The 25,704-nt window shown below is 44.1% G+C and overlaps 1 protein-coding gene across 1 annotated transcript in view; it reads left to right on the top strand.

Moving 5' to 3' along the window:
- Nucleotides 1–3,540: 3,540 nt before the first annotated feature.
- CACNA1B (calcium voltage-gated channel subunit alpha1 B) overlaps nucleotides 3,541–25,704 on the top strand; it is a 249,476-nt gene continuing 227,312 nt past the window's right edge. Inside the window, exons 1-3 of the mRNA XM_074210540.1 lie at nucleotides 3,541–3,815; nucleotides 5,110–5,215; nucleotides 9,932–10,071. Of these exons, the coding sequence (XP_074066641.1) occupies nucleotides 3,541–3,815; nucleotides 5,110–5,215; nucleotides 9,932–10,071 (521 nt within the window). The remainder of the gene's footprint in view (nucleotides 3,816–5,109; nucleotides 5,216–9,931; nucleotides 10,072–25,704) is intronic.

Below are 25,704 nucleotides of genomic sequence, written 5' to 3'. Positions count from 1 at the left end.
CCAGTTTAGTATAATGGAGTATCTGTCAACAGAAGCTCAGACATCTTTACTTGAAGACTTCTGCCAGATGTAATGGGTCCTGATCAATGCTATCAAATACTTGGCAAACATCAGTGATCACTGTCATGCTTAGCAGAGACCACTGAGGCTATTATGCTTGTTACAAGGTAACCATTCAGTACTGTTGGGAATCAGACTTTAAAATCTTACAGCTAGAAGTAACCTTTAAGGCTCTCATTTTACAATTCAGCTTTAGTTAAGTTTTGCTTTGACCAAAGTTCAAGATTTGAACCCAGGTTCTCTGTCTCCAAATCCAGTCCTGTTTTCACTGTACAATACTGTACCATATTTTTTGACTCATATTAGTGAAAAATAATACAATAATCCTGACTTCAAGTGAGGTGGGGACAAGAAAACCAGAGTTCAAGAATAGGATATATGAGGGGTGTGGTGGCAGGGGAATCTGTTAGTGGTAGGACCTAGACCCCCAGATTACCCAGTCTGTGGGGGCAGAGACTTAGCTTCTCTGAGGTAGGAACAAGAGGGACACAATTATGAATAAATGAATACTTCAGGAATTTGGTCATTAAAGTAGAATAGAAAGTCAGATCAGAGCAAGAACCCCAATATCGCTCCTCTAGGTTGTAAACCTAGAATTATATTTCCAGTGCCTTATGGGTAGGACCAAAGGAAATTAACTCAGGTCCAAGCTGAGCAGAACTGAGTTTGAATAGGATTGGAGGGCTCTCTATAAGAACTGTGGAGATTGGGAGTTTTAGGACTTGAGTCAGGATCATTCCCAATGATGTTGATGCTAATGACAACATCCTGAGTCCCTGGCTATCTTCAACCCTGAATGAAGTAGAGTTTTGTTGTTCACCAAAAGGTTTGTTCTCTATTAACCATATTGTATCCTAGGTACAGGATATCTATATATCTAATCTATATGTGTACATAAGTTTAATTTCACCTTGCCCATGTGACCTTGGGTCAGTGGAGATTGGTATGATTGGTATGACCTGAGCACATTCCAACAACATGAGCCCAAAGAATTTCCCTTTTCCTAGTGCCATGCCTAGTCAGTCCTTTCTGTGACAAAATAAATACTCATTAACCTTGATATATAGCTCTGGTCAGGACTGGCTTCATCATTGTACTTCTATCAGTCCTAGTTGTGTACGCAGAATTTCAGAGGCCTTGGAACTATGAAAATTAGCCCCAGTCAGCCTTGGTTGTGATCACAGGTTAGCCTTGGCTATGATCACAAAGGTCTGGTCCAATTAGGTCTGAGTTCTGCCCACATACACAATGAGTATTCCTAGATGAAGACTTATTGAGGACGCAGATACTGTCTGCAGGGTTGCTGCAGAGAGGCTGTAGGACACCCATGGATGAATAATGTATGTCCATATATTTCTATGAGGGTGAGGACCATTTTTCACTTTTGTCTTTTTATCTCAGCACTTAGCAATGTCTGATATATATATATATATATATATATATATATATACATATATATATATATATATATGTACATATAAGACTCAATAAATGGTTTACTTGAGAATCTTTTAATCTCTGATCCTTACTGCTCACCTGTCAAGATGGGGACTGGGGAAGGGAAGGAATCGCTAGCCTTTGAGGATTGAGATGGGGTTCGGGGAGAGGTGGGGGTTAGCCTTGGGTATTCCAGCCACTGGGAGATCTCACAGTTTCCCAGGAGGAGGTTCTTGTCTGAGCCAACAACACCTTTCTAATTAGTCCTGATGAGAAGAAAACATCTCACTTTCCTCAGGGAGCAGTGCACAGTGGGATCTCCCAAGCACCATCCAGCCTCTTCCTCCCTGCTCAAACCTGGGAGGTGTGGATAAGGAGTCCATCTCTGGAGTAAGGATGAAATTCAGTGGAAATATAGGTGCTTGGTCTCTGGGCTTCTTGTACAAATCCAGTGACACATAGATCTGTGGTGTAAACGCAATTCAGGAGGAACCCTTAGGCAATTTTCCTAGTCCCAAATGGGCAACTTTGGTCTATTAGACCCAATCCTGTCTAAATCTTTGTGTGTCCTATGTCTGATGCATGATCGTTTTTCCCTGTGTCTTGGTGTCTCCTAGGTCTTTGTGTTGAGGATAGGGGGACCACTGTCCTGGACCAAAAGTCCTTCCTCATCGTAGGGGTGGGTGTCCTTTGGTCATCTTTGAATTTCTCCTCCTTGCGTCCTAGCCTACCTAGCACAAGGATACCTCATCTTACCTATGGAGGCTGAGCCTTGTTGAGCCTGAGATGATGGAAGGCATACTCACGAAACTGAGGGGACAGTCAGGTTATTGTTTTAACGGCTATGATACTTTCACTTTCAGATCCCTCCCTCCCCCCAATCTCAGTCCAGTTAATCTCTCTTTAAACCTGACGGATCTCCTGAATCTTCCTTTTCTCATATGAGGAAAGGGATTGAGGAACAGCAGCTAGGATTGACTTGACATTATGTGGAAGTAGTCAAAAGGAAAAAAAAATCAAATCCAGACTACCCCCGCCTTTCCCCCAGATACGTCCTTCTCTCTCAACCAGGAAGAATCAAAGTTTATCTTCCAATCTTTTCCCTTCCAATTAGTCATGCATTTCATTTCTCCGTCCATCCATGCGTTTCCGTGCACCTCCTACTACTACTGCGGGGCTTCTCTCCGGGTCTGTCGAACTGAGATTATGGGGTACGCGTAGGGTCAGCGGCTGCCCGAGGTGTGGTCCAATAAAAGTGAAGGGGTCTGATCCTTTGCCCGACTTTTTGTACGCACGCTGGATTCTCCTTTTCCTCTTTTTACGCCACCCGAGCCAGGAATGCTCTGCTTTTGACCAGTGAGTGTTGGTTTCGCTGCAACTCACGTCCAGCAGGGGATCTGGAGTCCCAGGAAACCTGGTGGTGAGAGTCTGTTGGGAGCTTCCTGCAGCGGAGCCGCGGCAGCGCCCGAGGGCCGTCAGCACTGGACAGCGCCTGCAGGGTCGCCTCCGAAGCGGCGGCCAGGCCGGGGGACCCGGGCCAGGCGGGGTTGCACTGCCCGCGGGCTGGGAGGCGCAGGGAGGGGGCGGGCACAGGCGGGGAAGGGGGCTGGGAGGGGCTGGCGCTCACATTGGCTGGCTCTAGTCACGCGGACGCACCCTTATAGGGTCCGGATCTGGGTGGCCGCGGACTCGGAGCGCGGACGGAGCCGCTGGCGGAAGGCGCACCTGCCGCCCCCGCCCCGCCCGAGCCCAGCTCCCGCTCCCGTCCCCGCCGCCTCGGCCAGGCCTGAAGCGAGGGGCCCGAGACCCAGAGCAGAGGACGGAAAGAGGGCAGCCCGGGACCGCTCGGGGCGCCCCCCGCGCCCTGGGACCCGTCGGGCCCGCGCCGTCTGACCCTCAGTGCGCGCCGGACCCGAGGGCAGCCGGGGGGAGCCGGCCTGGGGGGATGCGCCCTGGCCCCCCGGCGGCCGGCACCGGGCACCGGGCTCCGGGCAGCGCAGCGCTGAGACAAGCGGCGGCGGCGGAAGCGGGCCACCGGCAGTCATGGTCCGTTTTGGGGACGAGCTGCCCGGGCGCTATGGAGGAGCGGGCCCGGCGGGCGGCGGCCGGGGTGGCGGCGGGGCCGGGGCCGGGCCCGGGGGCCTGCAGCCGGGCCAGCGCGTGCTCTACAAGCAGTCCATCGCGCAGCGGGCCCGGACCATGGCCCTGTACAACCCCATCCCCGTCAAGCAGAACTGCTTCACCGTCAACCGTTCCCTCTTCATCTTCAGCGAGGACAACGTCGTCCGCAGATACGCCAAGCGCGTCACAGAGTGGCCATATCCTGCTGGGCTGCCTGCGGGGTCCGGGGCTCGGGGGTGGGGGGCGTCCGGTCTGGGGTCGAGGGCGGCCTGGGTGGGGGTGGAGGATTGGGCGGGGCTGGGCCCGGGCGGACCAGGGGACCTGCGCGGCCCGGAGGCCTTCTGGAAGGTCTGGGGAAGCTGAGGACTAGGGACTGCGGGGCTGTGGCCGGGTGGGGCTGCGGGGGGAGGAGGGCGGCTTCTTGGGGGCGGAGGACCTGTCTGGCTGAGGGCGATTTGTGATGGAGAGGAGGGAGAGCTTCCTGGATAGTCCTGTGGAGCCTTGGGAAATTTGTTGGAATGGGGGGGGGGGGTGCAGGAGCACAGCCCAGGGTGCTCGGACATCTCGGTCAGAGCTAGGTATCTTTGCGCGCACATAGACCCAGACACTCCCGACCGCGGACTCAGGGCGGCACAGACGCAGAGCGGGGGGGAGAGCTGCAACAAGAACCTGGAGGACACCTGAGGGTGAATGGTGCGTGTGTCCATATGAATGTGTGTTCATGTGGCTATGAAACATATCATGTGCGTATGTAAATGCACGTTTCTCCGTTACATGTGTGGCTGTATACATGTGTGCGCGCTCACGCGTAGGTTCCCCCTCCTTACCTGCCCCCAGACCCTGGGGTGGGCAGCTTCTGCTGCCATGGCTCCCGAGGCCGGGCAGTGAAGGAGGGCGTCGGCTAGGCTGACTCGGGAGAGTGCCTCTGTCCGAGGTGCTGAGGCCTCCCCAGTCCGCTCTCTGGATCGCGGCCCCGCCCTCTTCCCCTTCCCTCATCGGGGTGGGCTAATCTGCTAGGCTTTTTAGAGGGGTTTCTGGGAACGGACTTGACAGAGAAGCTTGCACCTGGTTTTCTTCCGTACTGTGTCCTCAGCAGGACCAGCATGAGGAGCATTCATGGAGTAAGCTCCCAAACCTTTCACAGGAGCCTCACAGGTCAGTTAGGGTTAGAAAATTAATACAAACCTTTTGGGAATGAAAGCAGAATCATCCTTATGACTGGGCTATCAGTTTGAGGGATAGTTTATTTTTGACAAATGCCTCATCATCAGAGAAGTTATGATACTGGCGGGGGTGTTCTGGGTCTCCTGTTTATGGGAAAAAGAGGGAAGTACAGCCTCAACTTCTGGGAACCCTGTTGTGTTCCCAGAGGTTTCTAAACTTCTAGGGCAAGAGGTGTCCAGTCCTACTCTTGCCTAAGTCACCAGTACCCCCACTTTATTACTGCTACCTCTGTTTCTCCATTCTTTCCTTAACGTCTTCCTTGCTCACTCCCTTTGAGTACATGATCCTGGCCACTATCATTGCCAATTGTATTGTCTTAGCTCTGGAGCAACACCTTCCTGATGGAGACAAGACTCCCATGTCTGAGAGGCTGGTGAGTGGAGCTAGAATTAATCTGTCCTGGGGAGGGGAGAGAATAAAGATCACAGAATAGAGCCCCTGAGAGAGTCTTCAGGAACTAGGGAGGAAGTTGAGAACCTGATCTCATCATGAACCTGATAGACCACCATGGAAGGTTGAATTCAAGAAGGATCTAGAAAAGATAAACTATGACTTTGGGTGAGGGGTGTCTTCCTAGCAAAGATATAAAGGCAGACAACTAAAGGCAGATCACATTAACTTTGCAACCTCAGTGCCTAGCCCAGACCTGATTTGTACTATAGTCTAGGACTGCAGCCAGAGACTTGTGGGTGACAGAGGGCTCTTTCATTAGGAATCCACTCTGAGCTCTGCTCAGCATTCCCTAGGATGCTCCAGACTCTAATCAGCTATTTCCTGTCCAAATGCCCCCTCCTATTACAATTTTTTTTGCCTCTGACTCCAGTCCACTACCTCTTCCTTCAGGCCACTTCCACTTTAGAATTTTCTCATAAATACAAATTTTTTCTTATTATCCAAAATTGTCTTATTTGCTATGGTTTTTAACTCTGTCTTAACTTCTTAGGAAATTCCTAAGGAAGTACATGCAGCATTAGAAAGACTAATTAACTAAAAATAAATGTACATTTTGAAGATCTATGTTACTCTTGCTCTTCCATAGGAAGCTTGGAATTGGAGTGAGCTCAGAAGTCTTTGGCTTCACTGGGTGGTATCTCTTGAGTTCCTAAATAGGGTATTGCTTCCTTAGAGGTACCAGAAACTCCTTATCCTTTACTTCTCCAGTCACTGATAGGAGATGGTAGAGATAGCCCATTTAGGCCTAAGCAGAATTTCAAATTCATCAAATCAAAACATTTATTACACATTTATGGGAACTGTGGGTGAGACAGGGAATCAGACATGGGTCCTACTCCCTCAGGTAGATTATGGCATGAAGGAGACTTGGAAAGGAGTAGAAGTAGACCTCTCTCTTGAAGGAGAACATTATCTGTGGGAGGTAAGGCACACACACAAAATGGTGAAATGTTTAATACTACCAGTTAGTAAAATGAATAGGATTTGGAAACTATAGAATAATATGACAGCCTTTTTGAGGTAAAGCAGTCTTGAAGAAAGGAGACTAGAGATAGGAATGAGTATGGCCTTGTGTGGAGAACTTGGAAGAGACTGACCTGATGTTTATTTGAGAGATCGAGATGAAAAGGTACTCTGGAAAACCAGTTAAATGGAGGCCAGAAAGAAGGAGAAAGGATTTTTGAAGCCTATCTGAGGCTAACATGGAAAGGGGTGCTGTTCCTCTTTTCTGGAAGTGATTATGAGCTCCCTTAATTTTCTGGAATTATGTTTGAAGGCAGTGCAGACACTTGAAGGAATGAAAAAGAATAATTCACATCCTGTCCCATGGTGAATGAATCAGCTCCCTGGCCCATCAGTGGGGTCCACAACCAAGGAGAAACCAAAGCAAATGAATGGAGGCTTGCCTCTCTTTGACTCATTCTTTCCATGGCCTTTCCCGGGGGAGATCGGGTGCATTGGACTGATAGAGGATATCTTTAAACATGAGATATTTCTCTGCCCCAGGCTTGATAGCATAGCTGAACTGATCACATTGATTTTATACTGTCCCATTCTATCCTAATCCCTTTCCTTGACTAGAATCTCTGGGTTTTGAGTCCCTAGGAGAGGTGTTCCCAAGATGTTTCATTTGAGATCCTGTCCCTATCCAGTTGCTCCTGTGGTCACTTCTCTTCACTAGCTAATGGATTTTTGTCTTCTGATCACAGACACTCAGAAGTCATGTCTCTGAGTTGTCCATTAAATCCTTCCTGACAAAGTAGTTGGTTGCTTCCTGGCACAGCTCATACCTCCAGGTGGTGTTTAGGACCTGGTAATAGGATTTTTCTCTGCTCCATCTTGTGATAAATGGGGCTCTAGCCAGGGTTCATAGCTAGGGGTTATACATAGTTGAGGTCTGGGAATATTAAATTCATGTGGTATACCTCATAAATACAACAGTTATCAATAATTTAAAAAAAAAGAAAGACCCAGGGTCTGAGGAAGTTGAAGACCCCTTCCTAAAAGTTTTAGCCAACAGTGACTTTTGTGATTTACAAAATATCCCTGGTCATTCCCAGCCTTTTTCTTTATGCTTCTCCCTTCTTCTAATATGATCCCACATCAACATTATTGCCTTCAGTTAAAGTTTCTCTAAAATAGAGATGGGCAGATACTTGGTTTGTGATTAAGGCTTATGGTGTCCCAAACTCTTAGGAGTTTGAACAAAGTATCTATACTATTCAAATTGGACTTTCATTACACTGACTGACCAGTACTGAGTCTCTTGCCCCACCTTTGTGTGCTTACCTCTGTGTTCTGTGCCATTGTGAATCCTAGTCCCTTGTCCTTAAGGAGATCATTCTCTTTAAGGAGTCAGAATATAGATAAAAGGAATAAAGACAGTATAGGATAGGGTGTGGTCACATACCTAGCCTGTCTAGCTCAGACTTCAAGTGTTAGAGAGGTTTAGAGAAAAGGGAGAGAAGTGAAGCCTGGGGTGTTCAGAATTGATTTTATAGTAGAGTATAGGACTTTATCTAGGACTTGAAGGGTGAATAGGTTTTTGGTAGGAAAAAAGTTCAGATGTGAAGGAATGAATGAATCTTATGTGTAAGAGACAGGACATATAGGGCATGTGGAGAAGATGGGTTTGAGATAAGACCAGCAAAGTAGGCTGGAGACATTGTGGAAGGCCTTGAATGCCTGGTTGAATTTGTATTTTAACCATGGAGGGTGAACATAGAAGCAGTGGATAAAAGTCCTAGGGAAGGAGACTTTGCCTTGATGAAATTCAGTATCTTCTTAATTAAAGGAGCTAGCCAGACACAGAATGGGTTGTCTCAGGGCCTGATATGACCACTTCTCAGGGATGTTGTGGAGGGAATTTCTGCTGAGGATTGGGTGGGATTAGATGGCCTTTTAGTTCCCTTCTGCCTGCTCAATGTGGTGGTTTATGAAGGATGAATGAATCATAGTGAAAAAAAAATTAGTTGGCAAAACCAGTAAAGAGGTTTTGTTATTGTTTTACAGTAGTTCAGGCAAGGTGACAAGGGCCTTATGAGAACAGATGCTGTCAGAAGGAAGAGCAGGGAGAGATGAGGATATTGTACTCATTCTAATTCTCATGAGTTTTTGGAAGGGAGGAAAGAAAAGAAGAAACAAGCATTTAGAAAGTGCTGACAAGGTACCAAATGCTTTTACAAATATCTCATCGATCCTCCTCAAAATCCAGGGATATAGGCACTATTATCTCCATTTTAAAATTGAAGAAACTGAGGCAAAGAGGTCTGTTCCTCTCCTTTCTCAGGGTGACACAGCAAGTAAATTTTGAGGTTAGATTTTAATCAAGACTCTAGTACAACACCCTGGCCACTATACTACTAACTTCCTCAAAGGAAGTAAATACTTCTTTCCCAGTAGAGACAGTATTGTGGGCAGCAGTATACAGTAAGAATCTGACACCTTCAGTATATGCAGCACTCTCTCATCTCCATACTTTTCCCATCTCTGAGAATGGCTTTACACCATGTTTATCCTTCACAGGTACATCTCATATGCCATTGTTTCCATAAATCATAGAATCTTAGAGCAAGAAAGGATTCCAGAAGTCAACTATTTCAACCTGAACAAAAATTTCTCTGCCATCTCTGTCCCCATTCTCTCTGCTTTAAAACCCTAACTTCATGAGTTAGACCATTACACATTCTCTAGTTCCTCCAAAAAGAAGTGACCTCTCTTCTGTAACACTATGTTCCTACTATTCTTATGGCCTATATATGCATTATATCTATCTATGTCATGTTTTACCTCTCCTACTAAATTAGAAATTCTTTGAGAATAATGATCAAGTCTCATTTATTTCCTCAATTCCATCTCAAAACCAAGGACCTAGACATATAAAGAATCAATCATTATTAAACTTGATGTCTAAATGGTTATGGAGGATGAGGGAAAGAGAAGAGCTAAAGATAATTCCTGGCTTATGAGCCTGAAAGATGAAGAGGATGGTAATGCCATCACCCAAAATAAGGAAAATTGGAGGAGAGCTACAGTTTTAGGGTGAGAAATAATGACTTTTACTTTAAAAACAAGTCTGAAATGTCAGTTAGACATCCAGATAGAGATATTCAACAGAAGATATAAAATCCAAGTTTTGGAGACAGGGAGACTTTTCTGTGTTAGGGAAAAAGGGGAGCAGAAACCTTGAGTCCTAGACCAAACTGCTTCTATCATTTCTGCTCTTTGGGTCATTCACAAAATGAGTGGGCAGAATTTGATGACTCCTAAAGTTCATTCTGCTTTTGTACTCTGTGAATGACATTTCTCTGATTTGAAGTTAAGAGTTGAGGTAGACAAGAGGAGTTATTCTCATGGAGGTAATATTATAACCATATGAATCTGAGGGATCATCAAACTAGAGACCTGAGTAAGGACGGAGTTTCCATACTTAGAAAGTAAGAGCACGAATCCCAGGGAAATGATGAGAACTTTTCCTAGGCAGATAGTAAACTTCCCAGGACTAAGGCTCATATCAACTTGTTCTTCTTTGACTGCCCCCTAGCCTCAATCAGCACAGGTAGGACCCCAGGGATTCAGTGTTAGGCTGGCATCTCTGGACCTGACTGATGTGACTTGTCCTATTTCTCCCCTATAGGATGACACCGAGCCCTATTTCATCGGGATATTTTGTTTTGAGGCTGGGATCAAAATCATCGCGTTGGGCTTTGTTTTCCACAAAGGCTCTTACCTGAGAAATGGCTGGAATGTGATGGATTTCGTGGTAGTCCTCACAGGGTAGGTGGCTGTAATAGGGCCAGCCTCATGGCCCAGAAATTCTTGCCTTGGGGGATCACCATCAGGGCTTTCCATGTTATGATGCAGCATTGGAGGATGTGTGACTGGCCAGGTGAGGGAGATGGGTCCCCCCCATTGGATACCTTGATATCAGTGATAGGACTATCTCATCCAAGGCATTCACCTGACTCCCCAGTACTCTTTTCCTTTCCCTGAAAAGAGAGCTAATCAAACCAAACCTAAGACATTTCTTTCCTGCTTTGCCCTTGGATATAGGTTCACCTCATTTAATTCATTGCACGTGTTCTTGAAGAGATGTTTAAACTGAATCTTTTCAAATAAATTCTATTTTAAGTACACTATTAGAGGAGGAAGGGGATTTATTTGGAGGAACTCTATTCACCTGATAGTAATGCCATTAGTAAAGTAATAGAAATAATAATAACATATATTACTTTAATGTTTCTGAAGCACTAAACATAGATGAACTCATTTGATCATTATAATAACTCAGGAAGATGGATATTTTCATTATCCCTATTTTACAGAAGAAGAAACTAAGGTAAACAGAGGTTTAAGTAACTTCCTCAGGGTCATATAATTAATTAGTAAGTATCTGAAGTAGAATTTGAACTCAGCTCTTTCTGATTTCAAGCCCAATGCACTCTAGTTTTTCTGCACTACCTTGCTACCTCTACAAATATTTATTAAGCACTACTATTTCTAGGTACTGTTCTCAATGCTAGGAATAAAAAGAAAGGCAAAGGGGCAGCTAGTAGTTAGAAAACCTGCCCAGGATTTAGGAGGATCTGGGTTCAAATGCTGACCTCAGATACTTGATTCATACTGGCTGTGTGATCCTGGGCAAGTCCAATGAATGGAACAAGTATGTTGCAAACAACCTTTTTGAGTTAATCTCAGAGAGAAGGCACTGGCATGAAGGGAAATCAAAAATGCTTTTTTTCCCCCCCTATTATTCTTTCTTTTATAAAATTTTTTTCCAGTTACATGCAAAGATAGTTTTCAACATTCAACCTTTTGTGAGCTTTTGAATTCTGCATTTTTCTAGCACCCTCCCTTCCCTCCCCCCCTTCTCATGGCAGAGAACAATCTGATATAAGTTGTACATGTATAATTGTGTTTAACCTATTTCCATGTTGGGCATCTTATGAAAGAGGAATTAGAACTAAGGGGGAAAAGATCATGTGAGAGAAAGAAACAGAAAGGTGGAGTTTAGCTGAGATGTTGAAGGAAGCCAGGAACCAGAAGGCAGAAATGTGAAAGGGAAGCAATCTAGCTATGAGGACCACCATCAAAAATGTCCAGAGACAGGTCTTGTGGGAGGAATAGTCAGGAGACTGGGGAGTACATAGTGAGTTGTAAGGGATAAGATGTCTGGAAAGGTAGAAAGGGGACAAATTCTGGAGGGTCCTTAGATGGTTATTATCTCCTGATTCACCTTCCATGTAAATCAGACAGTTGTTCATAGTTGCTAAAAGGGAGGGTTCTTATAGTGGTAGATAGTGGAGTGGAGGTGACAAGGGGATATTGGTGGGTCTGTTTTTGATTAGACATAATTCCCTCATTAGGGAATAAATCTAAACCACTCAGTGTGAATATTCAGAAACATCTGTTGTGTGCTTAGAGCTACCAACACATAGAGTCTCTGGGAGGGGGCAGGTTAATTAACCCTGTGGAATGGGAACACCACCCTCATTTGAGAGTCTGGAAACCTGGGTTCTATACTTAACTCTGCCAGTGGTTCATTGAATATTAATGCTAGGATGCCTCCTCTCTGGGCCTTGGTTTCCTCATCTGCTGAATGGAATCAAAATGTCTACAGATGCCTTGGCAGAGCTTCTGTGTATTTGGTTGTGATCTGTGAACAGAGGAGGAGCATCAGATTGCTCAGGGAGTTTGTGATATGAGGCTGTGAATATTTGGGCCACCAGGATTTCTGATTACTCTTGTACTGACTCCTGTTCATATTTGCGTAGCTGGGTGGTCCCTATGGATGCCGGGTTGGGGCCTCCATTTCTTGGAGGCCTTAGGCTTGTCCACTGTGATCCAAGGTGACAGGTCTACATTTAGAATTTCCATAGTCATTATGTAATCACACAGGAGAGAAGAGAGAACCTCTTCTGGGGCATAGGCAGTTGGGTGTCACATAGAATGTTGGGCCTGGCATCATGAAGTCTTGAATTCAAATCTGACCTCAGGCACTTACTAGTTCTGTAATCTTGGAAAAATTACTTAATTTCTTTCTGCCTCAGTTTTCTCAATTGTAAAATGGGAATAAGGTCTCCCAGTGGCATGAGGAGGATCAAATGAGATAATATTTGTAAAGCAGTCAGCAAAGTCCCTGGCACATGATAGGTGCTTAATAAATATTTAGTCTTTTCCTCCCCAGCATAGATAAATTAAGATGAGCTTATATAAGTAGAGAAGCCCTGAGCCCAAATTTTGGGGCTAATGTGAGCATCATGATAGGATCACAGAATCATAGGCTCTCAGAATTGGAAAGGAGTTTGGATATCATTTAGTCTAATTACTGTTTGAACATGACTCCTTTATACAATCTTCTCAACAAAAAGTCAGTCATCTGTCCTCTTCTTGAAGATCTCCAGTAACAGAGAACCCTTCCAATGGTCTGCTTCTCTAATCATGAAGAAATTTTCCACACAGGGATCCTTATTTGCTCTTCTAACCGTCACTCCAAGTTCTTTCTCAGGGACAAGTAGAACTTATCCAATCTATCATTTCCTTCCTTGAAGCCTTTCCAGTACTTGAATATGACCACGTCCCACTAAGTTTTATTTTTAGTTCATTAAGTGGAGGCTCTTATAGAATGGGGTTTGTTTTCTTCACTATCCTGATTGCCCTCTTCTGAACATTGTCCAGTTTGACAATATCCTTCTTCAGCTTTGACCCTTAGAACTGAACCCAGGCTCCAGATGTGATATAACCGAGGTAGAAGACAGCAGGGCTATCATTTCCCTTCCTCTTGGAATAGTAAGCCTCTTTTAATTAAACCTAATTTATTTTTTTTTTTTTGGTGTGGGGAATATCATACTAGTGACTTGTATTGAAATTGTTGCTGTTTAGTTATTTTCAGTCATGTCCAATCCTTAATGACTTCTTTTGGAGTTTTCTTGGAAAAGATACTGGAATGGTTTGCCATTTCCTTCTTCAGCTCATTTTACAGATGGGGAAACTGAGGCAATAGGGTTAAATGATTTGTCTAAGGTCATACAACTAGTGTCTGAAACTGGATATGATCTCAGGTTTTCCTGACTCTAGGCCTAATTTTTTTTGTTTGTTTGCTTGGGTTTTTTAGGTTTTTGCAAGGCAAATGGGGTTAAGTGGCTTGCCCAAGGCCACACAGCTAGGTAATTATTAAGTATCTGAGGCTGGATTTGAACCCAGGTACTCCTGACTCCAGGGCTGTTGCTTTATCCACTGCGCCACCTAGCTGCCCCCCTAGGCCTAATGTTCTAACCATTACATCACTAGTTGTACCTGTATTGAACTTGTGATTCAGATATTTTTCACATAAATTGTCTTTCCCTTACCTGTATTTTCACACCGGATTATTTGTATCCTATTATGCATCCCTATTACCCTGCATTTTATTGAATTTGGCCTTTCTGCCCAAGTCTTTGAGTATGGTGACTACCAATCAATATCAACACTCACCAAGGGTTTATTAAATGTTTCATGGGGCATCCTGACTAGGAGGCAACATCATCAATCTGGGACCCTTGACTCTTCCCAGACACTGAGCCTCTTCTCTTTGGATTGTCTTTGGTCACACTTACTGGATGATGTTCAATGGAGCTGCATTCTCTAAGGAGGATGGTTCCTGCAGAATGCTTCTGTTCCACTGGCAGGGCCTGGATGTTGGCATGTCATTGTCGGATCCCTGTGTTTGCATGGGCGTTCTGTGTCTGTCTTGCTTTGGCAGGGGATCCAGCCTCAGCATTGACAGCTTTTAGGTAGATCCATTCCTGGCTTCTCTCTGAACCACTGGCTCAGTAATGACTTTTTTGCCTTGGTTTGCTAATCCTTCAGCTCTGTTGCCAGGAAGCTAAAGAGGATTCTTTGTCACCCAAGAAGTAGGAAAAACATGTGCTGGGGCTTTCAAGAGATACTGGAATGGAATCAGAATTAATAGTAAAATAATAAAATTCCCATTGTCGTTCAAGACAAATCCTCTGGTTCAAATTTTCCTTACCATTAGGAAAGGAGACAATGAAGCTTTAAAACCAGGGATGTCCTTTTTATATAAATGAATGTAAGAGAATGTTTCATTCAGAGGTTTTTCCAGGAGCTGTGGGGCATAGACTGTGGTTTTAGTCTAGTGTTTCTGATGGTTTCAATGAGTTGCTGTCCCCTGGATGTTTTCCATGGATTCCATGAGAGATACTGTCTGTGAGACATTTCCAGCAGTTTTACACAGTCATGCCGTTGTCAATGGTTAAGAGTAGGGGAAGGAGGGAGTAGGGGGAAAAGGGGAGAGAGATTATCCTCAGAATTATTTTCTGAAGTTCTGTGGTTCATGGTCTAGAGCTATGTCCACTGGGTTCATTGGGATGCTACCCATGGGAAACAATGGAAATTCTGGATTTGAGGACTCCTGAGCTGAGAAATGGTGTTGAAGGTTTGCCAGGGCACCTTTAAAACCAAAACCAAGGAGCCCTCTGGCCTCTGAATACAGGTGCAACTTACTTGCATATGTGTCACAAGTATGCTTTCTGTAAACATCTTGGGGAGGCCAGTTGCTTGTAAAGTTATGTATTTTATTTTGTGTGAATCTATAGGGGTCACTCTCAGGGTGGGACAAGACTGAGTGGAGAATGGGAACAGAAATGACCTGAGACTCAGAGTATTATCTGTCTTCTTCAGAACTTCTCCCCAGTGTGGGTCTCCCAAAGTGGTCTCTCATCAAAGTGAGCATCTTCTTCATCTTCATTGAGCTCCTCAGAGAGCTTTTCCTTCTCTGAGATGAAGAAAAAAGTCCCCATACCAGATCTGCCTGTCTTGTTTGGAGATCCGGAGCCCAGTGGGCATCGGGGAAAATATCTCTTCATGGTACTGAAGTCTTGTTATCTTGAATGAAGGAGGAAACATAGAGGAGCTTAGAACTCCCTGAATAGGGCCTGTTTCTGGCTTCCCAATATTTTCTTCAGGCCCAGGGAGGAGTCTGTGGTTGGAAATAAGCCCAATCTTTCTATTCTAGGATAGTTCTTTGGAAAGGTCATTTCAACTCAGAAATGTGTCAGTCTTCAGTCATGATGGTTCTGTGCAACCTGAGGCACATGTTCCAGGAAGACATCAGAAATCCCTTTTCCTTTCTAGGGCTCTCCACTCCTCCCCACCCTTCAGTTAGAGAAAGAGTTTCTAATTTCTTCCCCAGTTGTGGAACAGGCCCATTGCACTAAAGGTGGTCATTTTGGGGACCAGTTGCTCCTCTCATTGTTGCAACCTCTTCTTTATTTCAGTTCTGAGGGCCATTGGTTTCCCTAAGGGAGTAGGAACTGGACTGTCTTGGAGATAGAGGTTGCATATGGCCATGAAGTCTACCTTTGGTTCAGTGATGATGAAGACTGAACTCTGAGACCCTCCTGCATCTCCAGTGAATTCTTCCTTCATAGCAGCTTTGAGAAATCTCCAAGTCTCTTAATCTCAGCCATGTAGAAATGTCCAAAGGTCTGTCTTTTCTCTAAGGAATCTTATCTCAAGGTTTGAAGTCTACCCCCAGGTCTCTCCCATCTTCCCCCCCCCTTCTCTACTTGACTCAGATGTTGGTTTTTCAATTACCCACTGAGGTCAGCAACCTTCTTCTTCTTCTTCTTCTTCTTCTTCTTTAGGATTTTTACAAGGCAAATGGAGTTAAGTGGCTTGCCCAAGGCCACACAGCTAGGTAATTATTGTCTGAGGCAGATTTGAACTCAGGTACTCCTGACTCCAGGGCCGGTGCTCTATCCACTGCGCCACCCCAGCAACCTTCTTAATTACAGATTGGCACCATTTACTTTTGTTCTCTTCCTAGGCACTTTGAAATGATATTATTTGACTTGATGGCTTAGAGATGGTGCAGGGGATGAATGAAGTTTGCTAGAAGGTAGCGAGCATAATCTGGTCACAAAGAAGGGTGGGCAGTTCAACTCATTTCAGTTCATCTCTGCTAACATGGTTGAAATACCTAAGGTAAGCAGAGCTCTATACTTGGTATTGGGGGAGATATGAAATTTAGATAAGACATGTCCCTGTCCTCCTTTTACTCACAGGCTAGTAAGATGAAAAAAATATACAGAGATAACTATTAGTAATAGTATAGTGGAAAGATAATTCCTGGCTCTAGAATCAGACAGCTTGGGTTCAAATGCTCACTGAAGTTCAGTTTCCTTATCTGTAAATTGAGGAGGTAAACTAGATGCCCTTTAAGACTTGAAGTCTATAATTCCATGATCATAATTACTTGTGTGTTAGGAGCAAAACAGTACTCAATGGGATCTCATGCATTAAATCAGTGATTGGGAAATCAAAATTTACAAGGTATTTGACAATTCAATTTAGTAAATATTTATTAAACATCTATGATATACCAGGCAATTTACAAAGGGCTAGGGGATACAGATAAGAAAAAGGAAGATAGTTCTTGTCCTCAAGGAGTTCATAATCTAATGTGAGAAAGACAATACATAAAAGGAAGCTGAAAAGTGGGAGGTACTAAGGAGCATCCAGGGAAAGGACTTGTAGTTCCATGGAGTCAAATCTAGCAGAGACAATGAAGAATGAGCTAGAAAGTTCTGAGTCTTCAATAAAGGAAAGTTTGGGGAGGAGTTTATTGTTCTGTTCTCCAATCAGAGGGGGAGAAGCAACTGCGGGAATTGAGAAGATGTTGAGTCTCAAAAATTAAGCCAGAATTCTGGGTGATGAGAATTTCAGTGATCAGATTTTCCTCATGTAGGCAGGATGTTTTATGGAGTTCAAACAAAGCTGATTCAATGATGGGAAATGGAGGTAAGATTGTCTAATTCTATTCTTTGGAAGAAGATGGAGTGATAAGGGTTATGCAATAACAGAGTTAAATGGAGTAAGAACTGAGTTGGAAGGTCAGACTCTAAATGTTTAATTCAAAGTGGCAGAAGATCTCCAATGGAGTATCCCAGGGATCTTTGCTTTTGATATATGCATCAGTGACATTTGGTGGCATGCTCACCAAACATGCAGATGACACAAAACTGGAAGGGAGAGCTAACATAGAGAATCAAAGAGTTAAGATTCCAAGTATCCTAACAGACTGTAGCATTTGACTGAATATAAATGGGATCATGAAGAGACAGGTAGTGAAAGGACTCAACAACAATAACAACAAAACCGATAAGTACCCAAGGTGGGATTTGAACCCTGGAACTACAAGTCTTCCCATCTTTCTGTAGTTCTACTCTGCCTGCCTACAGAAAGGCTTAAATATATGGCACTCAAACTGAAGTGCCCAAAAGCCTCCTAGCAACTCTGATGAACACTTTGTTATATTACCCTAGTAGAATGTAAGCTCTTTAAGGGCAGGGACTATTTCATTTTTGCTTGTTTTTATCTTTATATCCCCAAAGCTTGTCACCATGTCTTGCTTACTAAATATTTATTGAATTGAATTACATTTTAATCACAGGGAGAAGTAAAAACAGACATTGAGAGAAAGATGGGAGAGCATATGGTGAGAATGGAAGGGGGAACAGAGGGTAAAGCTTGTCCAATTTGTCTAGAATTTTTGGAGGGGAATAAAATAAGGTAAGGTTGAAAAGGCAGAGTGCAGAAGGCATTGAATGCCAAGCAAAGAAGTTTGATCTTTGCCTTTGAGGCGGTAGGGGGCCACTGAAGATTGTTGAGCAAAGTTACATGGTCAGATTTGAGCCTAAGAAAAATTAGCCTGGCAGCTTGTCAAGAAGAGATGAAAACAGGGACAGAATGGAGTTTGAAAGACCTATTGAAGGCTATTATGATAGTCCAGCTGGTGGTAATGAAGGCCTGAATTAGGTTGGGGACTCAATTCCTTAGTTTGGATTCACAAGAAACAGGAAGGGGACAATATGACATTATAAATCTAATCAGCAAAAGACCCAGCCTGTGCCCTCGGGTCTTTTGTGCTCCTGAGAACATCTGGTTACTATGAAACTAATACATATTGAAGTCATCATGACTGCCCTATTGTTACCATGTTTCAGTGGGAGACTTTGTATCTTCACTATCTATCAGGCTCTGATTTGGGTGTTTCTGGCAGGCCAGAAATGGGGTAGGGAGAAGCAGCACAGTTTGGCAGAGTGGATTAGCGAATAATCTCATATTGGGTCTACATTTAGAGCCTGTGCTGTTAGAAAGGGAAGGGGCTCTAAATGTAGGCCAGGTTTGTTTCCTGGATAGGGAGAATAAGTGTCCCATAGAGCCTTTCTTAAACGTGGGGTGACTTTTGAAGAGAATATTTTCCAAACCTGCATTCCTTCCCACTTCCTTCTACTCCTTGGATGAAAGGGTCTATCACTTTTTCTATCTCTGTCTTTTTAATTTTTCCCTTTAGATTTGGACAGGAGACAGAGTACCAGGCAAAAATTCCCATTGGGTCTGGAGGCTTTGGCCAGAACTCTGTCCCTTATCCATCCCCTCTTTCCTTTATTTTACCAAGCTCAAGCAAGAAATCCCTTCTACCTGCTTCTGATGTAAGCAGGCAGAGGTACTCTCCCAGTCTAGTATCCAACCTGGTTGTTCTCTTTTTCACCTCTGCCTTCCACACCAGCCATCCTTCAGGGCGCAGTAGGAGCATCATCTGCCCCATGCAGCCTTCCTTTGCCACCCCAGTGACGACCTTGATGTCTCTCACTCCAGTGATGAAACTGATGTCTCTAACCCCAAGTTCTGGCAGTCCTGTTTTTTTTTTTTTAACTTTTTGCAAGGCAATGGGGTTAAGTAGCTTGCCCAAGGCCACACAGCTAGGTAATTATTAAGTGTCTGAGGCTGCATTTGAACTCAGGTACTCCTGACTCCAGGGCCAGTGCTCTATCCACTACGTCACCTAGCTGCCTCAGCAGTCCTGTTTATCCTTTTCCTTGCACAAGGTTCCTCAGGCTTAAGCTGGGCATCTCTTCCCTCCTGTCCATTTCTCCAAACTAGAGCATGCTCCAGCTAATCCCTCTTGGCATAATCCAGTCCCATTCATGGAACTGTCTGAGTCTGAAGGACTCAAACAGAGCCTTCAAACTTTGGATTGAGGAGCCAGGGTTGGCCCCATTTCTGAGTGGAGGTTCATGGAATAGATCTGAGGCTGAGGGATAAACAGGGTTTGGGGAGGGGTGGAACTCTCAAACCTCATGGATCTCAGGAAAGTCTCCTGGCAGTTCTCTGACCACAGAGTCAGTCAGAATCCTCTAACTAGTTCAATTCAACATATATTTATGAAGCACCTTCAAGGTTCTAGAATACTGATTAAAAAAATATTGTCTCTTCCTTCAAAGAATTTGCTTTACTGTGTTTTTTTTTGCCCCAGCATTTAGCATGGAGCCTGATTGTTACTTAATTAAAGTTTGTTGACTTTACTATATCCACATAGTGATACATATACCCAGATAAGTGAATACTAAGTTATACAAAGTCATTTTAAGAGGGAAGGAAGGGCATTACTGCCATTGTAGTGAATGACTAGCCTGAGAAATCTGAGCCAATCACCTTAATATTGGGGGCTACCAATGGGGGGAGGGGGCAGATCAACAAAGACCTCCTGTGGGAGGTGGAAGCCTGATCTTTTCTCTGAAGAAAACTAGGGATTCTGGGAGGCAGTGATGAAAAGTAATTTTGGAAGGATGGGGGCACTCAATTGAGGGAATCAGGAAAGAATTCTTGTAGGAGATGGTACTTGAGGTGATGGTGTCTTAAGAGGCAGAGGAATCAAAGAAGCAAAGGAATAATAAAAGAAGCATCAAAGGACCTAGAGGCAGAAATAAGAGAGTTCATTCCAGATATAGGACAAAGACATGGGTCAGGAAGTGGAATGCTGTGTATGGGGCAATTTTGGCTGGAATGTAAAATGTGTGAAGTGGAGTAATGTGAGATGAATCTGGAAAGATAGCTTGCAATCAGATTGTAAGAGGCTTTATATGCCATATAGAGGAGTTTTTTTAATCCTAAAAGCAATGGGAAGCCATTGAAGCCTCTTGAGGAAGGCAGGTAACATTGTCAGATCTGTACTTTAGGAAATTCAGTTTAGCAACTTTGAGAAAGATGCATGGGGAAGGAAGAAGAGACTGGAGGCAGAGAGATTAATTAGAACCCCATGACAATAGCCTAGGTGAGAGGTCTAGGAAAACTTCCTTTACCTTCTCATCCTCCTCACTGTTGTGTTCCTCTCACTGTGGATCCAGGTCTAGAATCCTTGTACAAAGCACAGTGTTTCACACCCTCAATCTTTTGCCATAGCCAGAGGAGGGAAGGATTCCCTGAGATGAAGAATTAGTCTGGGGACCTCAGAAGGACCAAGGTACCACTGACCAGTTTTGTGACCCTAAGTAGGTCACTTAGAATAATTGAATTATAAAACATCAGATCTAGAATCTTAGAGACCATTGAGTCCATCTTCCTTATGTTAAGGAGGAAGAAGCAGAGGATCAGGTAGAAGGGTCTTGTCCAACATCATTTACATTAAATCAGGTCTATTCAGATGCTCCCAAATGAGGGCCTATGAATACTAAAACACTTTCTACTCCTATTTCCGAATCCTTGAAAAGGCAAAAATTCTGCATTGGGGTTCAGAGGCAAGGCAAAATATGAAAGTGCTATGATGCTGCCAGGCTGAGTCTAGGTGCCCTCCTCCTGTATCCTTCCCAGAGAAACAATCCCCAAAAAGCCTTTGCAGCAAGAAATAAGACTGAGGACATACCAGTAAACATTTTCCTATGCTGAGAAAGCCAAGTTTATCTTGTTCTCAGCAAGGTCCCTGTCACCCATCTTTCTTCTTTCAATTCTTTTGACTCATGCTGTTCCATTAATCTCCTTACAGTTGTGAGCATGTTCCTCACCTACCCAGAAATATCCAGTGATTCCCATTTCTACAGGATAGGATCCAAGGTCCTTACATTGGCATTTAAGTTGTTTTGCATTTTGACTACCACCTTCTTCCCCCAACCTTTATTTTTCTCTTTCTCTCCCTCTTTCTGCTCCTCTTTCTCTTCTCCCTCCTCCTCATCGTTGTTCAAGACACACAGTCCTCATCTTTTCCAATTTCTACCTCTTATTTCCTACTTCATGGGTAGCATAGCATGGTCTGCCTAGGGCCCACTAGGGTCATGTGCCAGAGGAAGGTCACTCCTTCCCTTGGGGCTTGCCCTGCCTTGGATGAAGATAATAGGAAATGAGAGGCCATTACATAGCAAAAGCCAGATGATTCCTCTAATTGTGGAGGGAGGATTTCAGTAAGTCATTTGACAGAGTCTCTCATAATATCCTTATGGGCAAAATGAAGAAGTGTATACATTTAGGTGGATTCGAACCTGGTTGAATGACCAGACACAAAGAATTAGTGAATAATGAGTTTATGTCAACCTAGAGGGAGGTTGCTGATGGAGTGCCCCAGGAGGCTATCCTTGGCCTTGTGCTAGTCAATGGTTTTTTAAATTACTTGGATGAAAGCATAGATGGCAGGCTGATCAACTTTGCAGCTGACAAAAGCTAGGAGGGGTAACTAATATGTTGGATGGCAGAGTCTGGAATCAAAAAGAATGATAGCCTATTGCATAAGATGGAACTTAACAGGGAAAAATGTAAATGCATACAATTGTGTTAAAAAAAATCAACCAGACAAGTACAGTAAGTCAACTAGTCTTTATTAATTGCCTACCAACCAGCCTCTGATACTTACTAGCTGTATGACCCTGGCCAAGTACTTGACCCCTTTTGCACCAGTTTCCTCATCTGTGAAATGAGCTGGTGAAGAAAATAGTAAACCACTGTAGTATCTTTACCAAGAAAACCCCAAATGGGATCAGGAAGAGTCAAAGTCAACTGAAAAATGACTGAACATGATACAAATACAAAGAAGGACAAAAACCAAAACAGTGCCTGCTTCAAAGGAGCTTACAGGATGCAGAACTAAATAGCATATATGAAAAATATTAAGGAGCTTTAGTCAGCTGCAATTTGTGTCATAGCAGCTAAAACAGTCTACAATGAGAGACTCTTGCACAAAGGAGGTCAAGGTCCTGGTCAGACCACATCTGAAGCCACAGGTTCAGTTCTAGACACCACATTTTAAAAGGAAGGATGGTGACAAACTGAAGCCCATCCAAAGGATAGTCAGTTAGTCTGTAAATGTTTATTAAATATCTAATTTTGCTAAGCCTTAAGGATACCAAAAGAAAGAAAGAAAGAAAAAAGACAATCCGTGTGCTCAAGGAGCTCACAATCTAATGGAAGACGAGACAAAGAGAATCTGAAAAGGGATGAGGCATAGCTGTACTGGAAATGATGAGACAGCTGTCCTGAGGATGTGGGAGAAGATACCACTGACCACATCTCCTTTTCTCTGTCCAGTGAGTGGGGAGAGAAGGAAGAGTTCCAGGGAGGAGGGATGTGGAAGGGGGTGGGCTGGGGAGGAGGTTTGGACTTGCAGGATGAGAAAATTCTAGATGACTAGGAAGGTGAGAGGATTGGAAACCATGATATATAGAAATCATGGAAGGAAATGGATTGTTTAGTCTGGAAAAGCCAAAGGAGAACTTGTAGTTAAAAGACTTTCTTGTGGAAGAGAGATGTCACTTTTCTACTTGTCCTAGGTGGGGTGGGGTTTAGTTCTGCGAACTAAAGCATTGAATAAAAATTGCAGAGATTCAGGTTTTGGCTTATGTAATAAAAAAATTTCTAACCATTGGGTCTAGATCCCATTAGTGTGGAGAACCTCATCATTAAAGCTCCCCCTAACAATGAAGCTCAGCTATTCTTGTGATTGTTCATCTTAGCAAAGGTATTATTAACCTGAGGATCCATAGATAGATGGATTTCAGGGATTCTATGAAACTTTTAATATTTTGAAAATCATATTTCAGTATAATTGGTTTCCTTTGCAGTTCTAGGTATTATGTTTCATGAATTTAGCAGTGAGTTCATAGGTTTCACCAGTCTGTCAAAGAGGTCTAGGACAAGAAAAATAATAGCAATAATAATATCTGTCATTTATGTAATGCTTTGAGGTTTACAAAGCATTCTTATATAATTTATCTTATTTGATTAAGAACCCATTTCTTAGAACCAAGATGTCCAACATTTAGGCCCCATGCTTCCCACAACACTCCTGAATGCCATAGAATTAGATATAAACTAATTGGGAAATAGTTAACAAAATAAATGTGAAAAGAATAAAACACAGATAATCTTACATTTTAAAACCAAGTCAATATTCTGTCAGTAGGGATCTTTTTGAATAACTTAGTGACCTTATTTCTACTTCAGTTTGTCACCACTGTCTACATCAGAATGTATCAGGAACAGGAATTCAACTCAAATTTTCTGTGTTCAGCCTCTGACTCTCTACTAGGCCATACTGCTTTTCAATGTGAGGTGTTCAAAAGGGAATTGGGCTGCCTCAAGAGCTAGTGGACTTCTTATCACAAAAAATCTTTCGGTGAAAACCTGTTGACCATTTTTCAAGGAAATTGCAGAATGATTCTTGAGTTCCAGAGGATGGTAGGGGCTTTTTAGTCTCCTAGATTCCAAATGAGGAGGGCCTAGGATGGAGGAAAGAAATGATGCTGTGTAAGGAAAAGGGGTTGAAAGATGGTGGATGATCACAGGTCAGAATTCCATCTCTTTAGTCTGGATAGGAACAAAAGGACAGAGATGTGGGAACTGCAGCCTCTTAGTGGCTGACCCATTCTGCAGAGCAAGCTTGTCATCTGGCTTCCTTGAGAAGTTGCAGCAAAATGTTTACTCAGCCAGAAAGACACTCTGAGGAAAGAAATGGCTTTTGACCACAGGCTCCAGAAATTGCTCAGTGTAGTGTTGTTGTTATTGTTTTTGTTGCTGGTGTGTGTGTGGGGGAGAGGCACACATATGGTTAGGGAGCTCAGTCTGGAGGTTTGAGCCCCATAGGCAACAGTTAGTGGGGGGGGGGGGCTTAGGGAAATGGAGGTGAGAGGTAGGATTCAAAGAGGTAAGAGCTGCAGGACTTCCATCCTGGGGAGGGACTGATAAAGTCATCTCCTTTGGGGTTTTTTTTGACTCAAGACTACTGCTTCCCTGGGCCTGGTTTGCAGTGTCAGCATTCCCCCTCTCCCAAAACACATAGGACCTTAGAAAGTTGTTCAAACAGGGACTGTGAAGGAAGAAGAGCTTTTATCTACCTTATCCATGCTTCTCTAATTTCCTTCCCTCCATTGAAGAAAACGTCTCCTCCTCCTCTCTAGATTCCAGATTTTTAGGAAAAAGAGTGAAATGGGAAGTTGGTTCTCCTCCTCTCCTCCACCAAACTCTCTCAACCCTCCCCAAGGCCTTGAGAACAATCTCTTACCTATTAATTCCTGCAGAGGTATGCAGGACCAATAGAAGCTTCCAGGTTTAAAAGGCGGGGGGGGGGGGGGGGTAGAAGGCTTCCCTAACTTTGTTCACATTTCCCAAGGCTGGTCGGCTATGTCAGACCACGTGGCCTAATAGGAGAAATTTCCATGAGCAAATCTCTAAGGCTAGGGGCTTCCTGTGCATTAATGGGAATGGCTCAAATTCCACAGGACAGTTAATCATTTCAAGCTCAATGATTCCCACTCCTGACCTGGTAAGGCTTGCATGATCCAGACCTAAAAATAACTGAATTTGACGTGCCATAGCTGTCCATGTCCTGTGGAAGTAATAGAATTGTATTTGAATTTCTCCCTTTGACCCACTCCTCAATTTGGTGGTTCTTCTGAGTTAGCATCTTTGTATTCTAATATCTAATATCTCTGCATAGTATCTATAGATGTCCTGATCTTTTTATTATTGGGACTTTCTTCTTTGGGTCGGGCCATATCTCTGCATGGGGGATCTGACCATCTTTTGTCTCCTGGGACATAGCTGGAATGAAGAGCAAGAGTGAGGTTACTTCCATCTCCAGTCTCTCTGGCTCCCCTGAATAGGCAGGGAAGGTGGAATCCTGCACTGGGCGTGGGGGAGGGGAGTAGCTCCTAACCCACCCCCCTTCCTCTGGAGAGTCCTGCTGGCTCCAGTCCCTTTCCTTAGCCCACAGGAGACTGCTCTTTCTAGAGTCCTGAAGGAGCCAGCTGCCTGTCTCCCAGGTAACTAAAGTCCCCTGGGAGGGGGTTGTCAGGGGAATGTTTACAGTTCCAAGACTAAGCCCTGTCAGGGCGTTTGCCTGCCAGGGCCTCTGGGAGGGGGAGCCCTTTACTGTGAGGCAGGGAGGGGGGCCTTTGTTGGGGCCTCAGGGAACTGTTGCCCCTTCTATGGGGACCCTAGGGAGAAGGACTCTCCTGCCCTGAGGCAATAAGCAGCTATATTGACTTTCCAGGCATTGTGTCTGGGCAGTGGCCATTGTGGCTGGACTGTACTGAACTGGGGCTGGGGAAGGGCCTTGATAATATTTCCTTGTTGAACCATTCC

Source organism: Macrotis lagotis, chromosome 1 (assembly GCF_037893015.1).
Source record: "Macrotis lagotis isolate mMagLag1 chromosome 1, bilby.v1.9.chrom.fasta, whole genome shotgun sequence".
Classification (NCBI taxonomy): Eukaryota; Metazoa; Chordata; class Mammalia; order Peramelemorphia; family Peramelidae; genus Macrotis; species Macrotis lagotis.
Note: the sequence above shows the minus strand (reverse complement) of the source record. Positions and strands in the feature narration are given on the sequence as shown.